Source organism: Anopheles merus, chromosome 2R (genome assembly GCF_017562075.2).
Source record: "Anopheles merus strain MAF chromosome 2R, AmerM5.1, whole genome shotgun sequence".
NCBI classification, from domain to species: domain Eukaryota; kingdom Metazoa; phylum Arthropoda; class Insecta; order Diptera; family Culicidae; genus Anopheles; species Anopheles merus.
The window spans coordinates 60,621,916-60,632,025 of NC_054082.1; the positions used below are offsets into that span (position 1 = coordinate 60,621,916).

Sequence of the window (10,110 nt, forward strand, 5' to 3'; positions counted from 1 at the left end):
TCCTCGGCTGTCCGGATTCCGTGGCCTAGGTAATCAGCAACTCACATCATTGGGCCATGTAGAAGGCACTATTGGTTTTGGAATACAAACGTTACCCATTCTTTTATTATACTGCCCAAATATCAAACAGCTTGGCCAATGATTGTTGGAAGAGATTTACTGAAAAGAATGAATATTCATTTGAAATATATATGTTATCGTTACTCGCGTGAAAATTTGATGAGCTTATTGAATACAAATAAATGCACTATAAGAATACACGTAAAAACGCGTCTTAATTCGTTGGGTATTCTTAAAATAAATTCAAGGGAAGAGGCAGACCTTTTATTGCAATCCATTAGTATACATAAACATACATAAATTCATGCATACAGAAAAATGATCTTGAGGTGCTAAATGAGCCCATTGAAAAATCGAAATATTCCATGAAAATTAGTGTCACAAACGAAACACCCATATTTTGTAGACCTAGGCGGTTGTCTTTTGCAGAACGCAATCAAGTTCGTGATGTAGTCAAAGATCTATTAGAAAAAGGGATTATTCGACCAAGCAATTCTCCATATGCATCTGCTATTGTGTTAGTGCGTAAAAAGAATGGTGAGGTGCGTATGTGCGTTGATTACCGTCCGTTAAAAAAGATTAACATACGTGACAACTACCCCATACCCCTAATTGGTACTTGTCTCGAGCATCTAAGTAGTAAACAGATTTTTACGCTTTTGGATCTGAAGAGCGGGTTTCATCAAATTAATATGCACGAAGAATCCATCAAATATACTGCATTCGTAACACTTGAATACTTGAAAATGCCATTTGGCCTTAAAAACGCTCCTTCAAGCTTCCAGAGGTTTATTAATAACATTTTACGTGAATTCATTGAAGAGGAAAAGCTAGTTGTCTATCTCGATGACATTCTAATAGCGTCAAAGAATTTCCAAGATCATTTGAAAATACTAGCTGCGGTTTTGACAACGCTTTGAAAAAAAGGGAATAGAGTTGAGACTAGATAAATGTAAATTTGCATGCAGCAGTGTGGATTACCTTGGCTATTTTGTAACTTCTAAAGGAATTCAACTAAGTGACCACCACCTTAAAGCTATACAAAATTATCCCGTTCCCAAAACCCCTAAAGAGGTTCAACGTTGTTTGGGTCTCTTCTCCTATTTCAGGCGATTTGTTCCGTTATTTTCGAGTGTTGCCAAACCTCTCAGCAATTTGCTTGAAGAAAACGTATCTTTTAAGTTTGATGACAATTGCTTAAAAGCGTTTAATGCTTTAAAACAAGATTAATGAATGCTCCTGTATTAGCTATTTATGATCCCCATCAGGAAACTGAATTGCACTGCGATGCCAGTACCGTTGGGTTTGGTTCGGTGCTACTTCAAAAGCAGAATGATGGCTTGAATGAATTTGAATCCAACGGCATATTTTTCAAAAACTGCTTCTCCTAGTGAATCGAACCTCCACAGTTACGAGTTGGAAACTTTGTCAGTGATCTACGCTCTCAAACGTTTTCATTCGTACGTACATGCAATTCGCTTGTGGAAACGTTAAAAATCGAAATTGTTCCGCCAAAATTGCAAGGTGGGCTTTGTTCTTGGAGAACTATCAATATACCATGCAATATCCACCTGAAACGACTATGGGTCATACCGATGCACTTAGTCGTATCCAAACAGTGGGAGTTGTTGATGATTTGGACATTGATACGCAGTTGCAAGTGCCGTGATCCTGACATCTCTAAACTTAAATCTGATCTGGAAAATAAGACAACTGTTTGGTACGGAACCCTACGTTGTGTTTTGTATTTTTTACAGATGTTCTTAATAAAGAATCGGTGGCTCTGAAAAGAGCCGATTGTGTGCTTTTTTGTGGTACCAAGCTGGGTGGTTTTGCTTGGAGTTCTGTGCCACTTGTGTTTGCCAAGGAGTTGCTGTTGAGATGCGCGAAGCGTGTTGCTTGCTGAGGATTTGAATGACAAAGAGAGAGTCTAGAATTTGGCTTTGCCGCTTTATTTATAATGCATATTTTTTAATGGTGTGCGTGATGACGAAACGATCGATGACCCGTCGAACAATTTGTAGCGATCCGCGAAGGTAGTGATGGGCCACAATCGGAACAATAGTAGTGATGTGCTACAATCGGGAACGAACATACCGGCCACCTTTTGGGAACAATTCCCAAAACTTATTCCTCGGTCTGGCACTCTAAGGCACATATCTTGGAGACTGGTCTTTTCATGATTCCAGAAGCGGTCCGAAGGGTAGCTACTCGTGCCACAGCATCATTTCCTAAATGCAATGATACAATGCGTGCCAAAGGCCACTTCAATGGAGGTAGTTGATCGTCTTTCATGATTACCAAGTCGCCTATGGAAAGTTTATGTTGTTTACGGCTGATGTTACGTTGGTTATGCAATGATGTTAAATACTCCTTGGTCCATCTAAGCCAGAAGTTTTGAGATAACTTCTGTATCAATTGATAGTGGGATAGTCGGTTAGTTGGTATATGCTGTAAATCGGCTTCAGGCAATGCCTGGGGATCCTTGAGTAATAAAAAGTGTGCTGGTGTTAAAGGTGATAAATCATTTGGATCTTGTGATAGTGGTAATAGTGGTCTTGAATTCATACATCCTTCAATTTTGTTAATAGAGTACACATGGATTCGTATGAAAGTTGAGCTGTGCCAAGCTGCCGAACTAGATGAGTTTTAGCTACCTTAACTGCGGCTTCCCAAAGTCCACCGAAATTAGGAGCACGTGGTGGTATTAGATGCCACTGAATGTTTTCGTTAGACAAATGATTAGTTATTTTGTTATTATCTTTATGAAGGAATTGATAAATTTCATGCAATGCATTCTTTGCACCAATAAAGTTGGTACCATTATCTGAGTATATGTTTTTCGGTTTTCCTCGTCGTGATACGAATCGATCCAAGGCCATCAAAAAAGTGGTGGTACTCAAGTCACCTGCGAGTTCTAAATGTACAGCCTTGGTGCTCATACAAACAAATACGCATACATATGCTTTTGGAGATGCAGCCTTGCGATGAGATGGACGCAAATAAAGTGGACCACAATAATCCACACCAACGCAGGAGAAAACTTCATTTATTGTTACACGTGATATTGGTAATTGACCAATAGGTTGGATTATTGGGGTGGGATTAGCTCTTACACAATTAAAACAAGTTCGAGTTACACTTCTAACGGCTCTCATGCCGTTCAATGGCCATATTTCTTCACGAATAGATGATAATGTCATGCTCACTCCGCCGTGCATCGTTTTCAGATGATGATCCATGATTAGAAGGCGAGTGAAAGGATGGAAAGCTGGCATGAGGATGGGATGCTTAGCATCGTGGCTCAGATCAGAATGGCGCAACCGGCCACCAACGCGTATTAATCCATCGTTATCAATAAATGGATTAAGAAGTCGAATAGAAGAAACCTTAGCTAACCCTTCATTTCTTTTTAAGGCTTGTAGTTCAACAGAGAATTCAGTAGCTTGTACCATTTTGCATAGGGCTCGTTTAGCATGTTGTATCTCCTTTACCAGTAGAACATTAAGCGATATTCTTTTATTTGATTTGCGAGTGTTGTTAATGAATCGCAAACAGAAACCAAAAATACGAAGTAATGGTTGTAGTGTAGAAAAACGTTGAAATATTGGATTTATTTCAGTCACTTGAGTTGTTAGGATAGATACCTTTCGTTCGTCCTCTACGGTTATGTTGTTATCCGGGGTTTGCAAGGGCCAAGAGCCTTTGGGTTCACGAAGCCAGGAAGGACCATGCCGCCATAGATCACTACTGAGGAATTCATTCACCGCTACTCCTCTAGATATCATATCAGCTGGGTTTTCCTTGCCAGAAACATGCTGCCATTGGAAGCCATGAGTTCTTGTATTTCAGCTACTCGATTAGCTACGAAAGTTTTCCATGTTCTAGGAGTAGCTTTTAGCCAACCAAGAGTAACAGTAGAGTCCGACCAGAAATAGCATGTGTCAAGTGGAATATCTAATGCATGTTGTACCTTTTTGAATAGTCTAGCTCCAAGTAATGCAGCAGATAATTCAAGTCGTGGAATGGTTAAAGGTTTCAATGGAGCAACTCGCGATTTTGATGTTAGTAAATTTACGCGTGCGGAACCGTGTTTGTCTTCTGTGCGTACATACACACACGCACCGTAAGCACTTTCAGAAGCGTCGGAAAAACAATGGATTTCAATTTGTTCATAGTGTGGTTGAAAAGCAAAACGGTCAATTCGAAAGTTAGTAAGTGTAGGGATTTGCTCGAGAAATTCTGCCCATGAATTTTGTAATGATGGGGAAATTGTTGAATCCCAATCCAAGTTCAATAGCCACAATTGTTGCATTAGTATTTTAGCTCGTATAGTTATAGGGGTAATCAATCCAAGTGGATCATATAGTTGTGCTATGGTTGATAGAACCTTTCGTTTGGTATAAGGGCTCTTGATTATATTAATGTTTATGTTGATACGAAATTTGTCTGACATAGGCTCCCAGCATATGCCCAAGGTTTTGATACTTTCATCTGGATCAAAATTGACGGAAGAATGGGTGGCAACAAGTTCAGGTGGTAGGTCAGCTAATACTGCTGGAGCGTTGGAACACCATTTGCGAAGGAGAAAGCCACCCTTCTGTAGCAAAGCATTCAGCTGATTGCGTAGTTCAATTGTTTCTGGGATGTTATTTGCTCCTGCTAGCAAATCATCTACGTAAACGTTTTCTTTAATCACGGAACGAGCTTTGAGATACGTATCACCTTCATCATTGGCAAGTTGTATTAGAGTGCGCGGGAGACTGTTTCTTTGAAATGGTTTTCGCATTCTCTTTCGTTGAGACTATAACTTGAATTGTGAAGTTCATCTATCTTCCAAAATCGTTCTATTTGTTCTTCAATGGTGGGATGCATGGTTACTACGTGACATGTAACTTCGTTTTGATTTTTGGATGGAATATTGCCGGTCATAATCCATCCAAACACAGTTTCAACAAGTTGGTTGTTGTTTGGTAATTTTTGTCTTCCTGGACCTAGCAATGAATAAAAATGTCCTGCCCCAATGATCATGTCAATGCGCCCTGGTGTGCTGAAGTGAGGATCAGCAAGTTGATATGAAGCAGGTACATTCCAAAAATGAGCTGGTACTGGTGTAATTGGTGTGTCACTAGCAACCTTTTTCAAAACTAGAAAGTTCATTGTTGTTGCGAAATTATTTATTCGCGATTGTACTTCCGCTTGTATTTGATACCTTGCGCTTGTTTTTGTACCATCAACTCCGACAATGGAAACGTTAACATTTTTTCGAGTTAAATGTAACTGCTGACACAATCTTTCACTAATTGCGTTTGGCTGTGAACCATTGTCCAATAAGGCTCGTGCAAAATGTTTTTGGCCATATTTGTCGACCACTTGTAGTAGTACAGTTGCGAGAAGCACGTTTTGGGGACTGTGCTCAGAACTAATTGTATGCAAAGTTGCCATGATATTTGATTCAGATGTGGTGCTTTCTCATTCAGGGTTATTATTTGTTTGCGTTTCATAGTGTAAAATAGAATGATGCTTCCTTTTACAAATTCGGCAAGAGTACTTAGAAGGGCATTGTTGAAAGAAATGTCCACTTCTCAAGCAATTGATACAAAGTTTGTTTCGTGATACAAACGCTTGACGCGTCTTACATGGCATAGCGATAAAGGATTGACACTAATGCAACGTGTGACCATCTTTTTTGCATGCAGGACAAGTGTGTGTGTTGTCCTGTTTCACACTAATTGTGTTAGTGCTCATTTTCTTGGAAAATTTATGGTTAGGTATACCCATTTTCGAATGAGATGTGGTTGGGCGGTTACCTGTCTGCAACGCTAATGCTTCAATTGTTTGAGCTCTTTTCAACAAGAAGTTTGTCATATTTGGATGAGTTGGCTGGATGTCTTGGGAATTGTGTTCTTCCCATGCTTGTAATGTTGCTTTATCCAATTTGGTAGCAAGAAGTTCCACAAAAATTGTGCTGTTGTCAGGAATGCTCTCCTCTAATTGTTTTAAGATATCGATGTGTAGCTGAAATTGGTTAGCCAATTGTCGCAAGTCTGGGGCGTGACTATTGGTTAGCTTTGGAAGCTCGAACAATGCACGTGTGTGCATTTTACGAAGATGTACTTTATTGGAATATCGATTCAAAAGAGCTTTCCAAGCCACCTGATAGTTTTCTGCTGTAATAGGAATTGGTTGTATTATTCCGGCAGCTTCCCCTTTGAGGGACGCACGCAAGTAATGAAATTTTTGGATGTTGGAAATTTCTTCAGAATTATGAACAAGTGAAACAAAGGTGTCATAAAAGGATAGCCACTCTGTGAGCTCACCACAAAATTCAGGTAATGAAATGATAGGTAGTTTAACACTTACGTTTGCTGGGCGGGTAACCTCTTCTTTTACCTGATCTGCTGTTTCCGGAATGTACCTTGTTAACGCGGCCTTTGTTTCGAAGTAAAGCTCCTCTGCTTGTGACAATAACGCTTCGTTTTCGCTGGTAGCATTTTCGGAATCGTCCCATTCCTCGCAGTCTTCCTGCACCATTTGGAAACATTCCCAAATTTTCGACAACCGATCAAGTCGGTCGGGTATTTGCTGTTGTTGTTGAGGAGTATAGTCTTTTGCAAACTGCGCAAGCCGCTGCATAGACACAATGAGGCTTTGCCGTTTGGCTTGCCTTGACTTAAGCTTGTCTGCTTTTGTCATTTTTAATGTTCACTGAGCAAACACGGTTGCTTGAGAAAAAATCACTTTACTTTTGTACTCGGAGGAGGTACACAAAATTTTGCGAAATGCACAGACAATTATTGATTGTCTTGCGAAGAATATGCGCCGCGAGATAGCGCACCAAGGATAATGCGCATGGATCACACGAATTGTGAAGCGCCTTTTGTACACTGAGTGGTACACGATTATTCGCGAGCACACACACACACACTGTGTGTCGCTTGTGAAGCGCTACGTACCGCGAATGAGTTTGAGAATGACGCGCACAGAACACACACTTTGTGGTACGCGTATTGCACCGTGGGTGGTACACGAGTATTCGCGAGCGCACACATACACACTATGTGTCGCTTTGAGAAGCGCTACGCGCCGCGAATGAGTTTGAGAATGACGCGCACAGAACACACACTTTGTGGTACGCGTTTTGTACACTGAGTGGTACACAATTATTCGCGAGCGCACACATACACACTATGTGTCGCTTTGAGAAGCGCTTCGCGCCGCGAATGAGTTTGAGAATGACGCGCACAGAACACACACTTTGTGTTACGCGTTTTGTACACTGAGTGGTACACAATTATTCGCGAGCGCACACATACACACTATGTGTCGCTTTGAGAAGCGCAACGCGCCGCGAATGAACTTAAACGACCGCGAATGAAACAAACCGGTGTACAACTTTACACTTGGAACACACACGGTGGCCACAGAACGCACACAATTTTTCAGGATATCTAATCCTGGTTTGTCGGCACCAATGTTTGGTACGGAACCCTACGTTGTGTTTTGTATTTTTTACAGATGTTCTTAATAAAGAATCGGTGGCTCTGAAAAGAGCCGATTGTGTGCTTTTTTGTGGTACCAAGCTGGGTGGTTTTGCTTGGAGTTCTGTGCCACTTGTGTTTGCCAAGGAGTTGCTGTTGAGATGCGCGAAGCGTGTTGCTTGCTGAGGATTTGAATGACAAAGAGAGAGTCTAGAATTTGGCTTTGCCGCTTTATTTATAATGCATATTTTTTAATGGTGTGCGTGATGACGAAACGATCGATGACCCGTCGAACAATTTGTAGCGATCCGCGAAGGTAGTGATGGGCCACAATCGGAACAATAGTAGTGATGTGCTACAATCGGGAACGAACAACAACCGTAGGATACACTTTAAAAGATGTGCAAGATAACTTGCACACTATACCAAAAAGTCCGGTACCTTTCTATACTCTTCACATCGACCATTTTTGTCCATTACCATCTATGAGATCGAAAAAAAAGAATATTTTGGTGATAATTGATTCTTTTACAAAGTTCACAAAATTGTACCCCACTAATTTAACCAATACTCGAGAAGTGTGTTTAGTTCTAAAGCAATACTTCAATTATTATAGTCATCCCCGACGGATAGTGAGTGATCGTGCTACTTGTTTTTCTTCTTATGAGTTTAAAACGTTTCTAGAGGATTATAATATAATTCATATTCAAAACGCAGTTTGTTCTCCTCAAGCCAATGGCCAGGTTGAGAGGGTTAACAGGGTAATCAAACCTATGTTTAGTAAAATAACAGATCCCTTAGATCATGCAGAATGGTGTTCTAGATTGCCGGATGTCGAATATGCACTCAATAACACAGTACACTCATCGACAAACTACACACCTTCCATTTTACTATTCGGTGTTGAACAACGCGGAACCATAATTTATGAATTTACCGAATACTTAGATAACAAAAACGTACATGCTAGAGATCTTGAATCTTTTCGCTTCAAAGCTTCTGAGAACATAACGAGGTCTCAAGAAATAAACATGGTTCAGCTCAGCAAAAGACACAAACCTGCGGTAGAATTTTTAGAAGGAGATCTTCTTGTTATTCGAAACATGGATAACACACCAAATGCTAAGAAAAAATTAATTCCCAAGTTTAAAGGCTCTTATATAATTGACAAACGACATCCAAATGACCGTTACGTGATAAAAGATATCGATGGTTTCCAACACACACAAATTCCTTGTGATGGTATTTTGGTGCTTACCTTTTTCCCGAATCGAATGATGCGACACAAATTGATTGAAATGTAATGTAAATTGAAGGCAATTTTAGACGTCAGAATAGGCCGACCTTGTAAATGCAGATGAGAAAATGTAAACCTTGAGGGTGATACGTGTAAATGCTACCTAACCACACCTCATGTCGCGTGTATATAGACCTGGTCGATGACAGCTGTCACCGGCAGACGAGACGAAATAAAGAAGAGCAACTCGAAGGAAGCAAAAAATCCAAGTGTGCTAAATTTATTGGATTTTATATACTAAACACTATTTTTGTATTACGCGCTAAAAATGCTGAGTTTTTCACGGTTGGTTTGGAAAAGAGCTGATTCCTATCTTACGACCTTTTTAAACTGTTTTACCTCTGTTCTAATATTGGGGCCTTTCACGATTCTAGTCTGTTTTTTGCATGGAGTTTTACAGTTGGATGCTGAAATCATGTAAACACTCCATACAAAACCACACAAAAAGCTAGCCTGCAATTTTCAGTCTAGATTATTCTAGCCTCAAAGTTTGAATTAGATTCGAGTACCCCCTGTGCAAAGCGACGGAAGAAATCATTCCCTTTCGCGCATTTTCTCATGCCTTCTTTTTCCCTCCAACGGCAAATTTGTCGAGCAGCGTTTCGAGCTACCCGTCCCTGACTCTGCGTCATACCCCTCGCCTGAGGGGGCTGTCGAAGGTTTAGTTGTGTTGGTGCGTCAGTGGTCAATGCTGATGAGCTGCTGTGGCGCTTAAAAAAACCGTTAACAAACATTGCGGCGATGAAGTTGCATTTTCTCAAATCAAACCAAAAAAGCGCAATGAGTTCAAACGCTGCAATGTAAAAATGACTACGGAATCGCTAGCTCACGCTGGAGGGTTTGCTGCGCAACGCACAGAACCTTTATTCGCATTATCACGTTCAGCCCGGCGCTTGTTTTCCTCAACATTCCGTTCCGCCGGCATCTAGAACGCAAGCTGATCGTGAAACCGGTATACTGGAAAGTCTGTGTTGTCTTCCGGAATGTTATTCATTGGTCAAGGAAAGGAAGGTGTTCATGACAGTGGCGGACAGTGGCGGGTCAAACCTCTCCGAGGCCCTAGGCGTTATGGTAGACGGGGCCCCTTCACCAAATCCATCGCGGAGGGAGGGGGGGGGGGTTTGGTGTACGAATCATACACTGCAAATTTTATAAGTTTGCTGCAGTTACATTTTTTACTGAAAGCTATTGAGTAATACATGGTACTGAATATCAGTAAAACAAATTACTGAAAATGCAGCTATTAATTCTACCAAAACGACATGTCTGAGC

General features: G+C 40.8%; 1 protein-coding gene across 1 annotated transcript; it reads right to left on the minus strand.

The window, feature by feature from the left end:
- Positions 1 to 2,624: 2,624 nt before the first annotated feature.
- LOC121600688 lies at positions 2,625 to 6,756 on the minus strand. The gene is made up of 2 exons (XM_041929545.1): positions 6,424 to 6,756; positions 2,625 to 3,878 (listed from the first exon to the last, which is right to left on the minus strand). The coding sequence occupies exons 1-2, from the start codon at positions 6,754 to 6,756 to the stop codon at positions 2,625 to 2,627; spliced, it is 1,587 nt and encodes a 528-aa protein (XP_041785479.1).
- Positions 6,757 to 10,110: the final 3,354 nt, after the last annotated feature.

Coding starts and splice junctions, on each gene's coding strand:
- LOC121600688 (XM_041929545.1), bottom strand. CDS start 6,756: ATGACAAAAGCAGACAAGCTTAAGTCAAGGCAAGCCAAACGGCAAAGC. Junction 3,879..6,423: donor AGGTTACCCGCCCAGCAAAC/GTAAGTGTTAAA, acceptor TTCCAATGGCAG/CATGTTTCTGGCAAGGAAAA.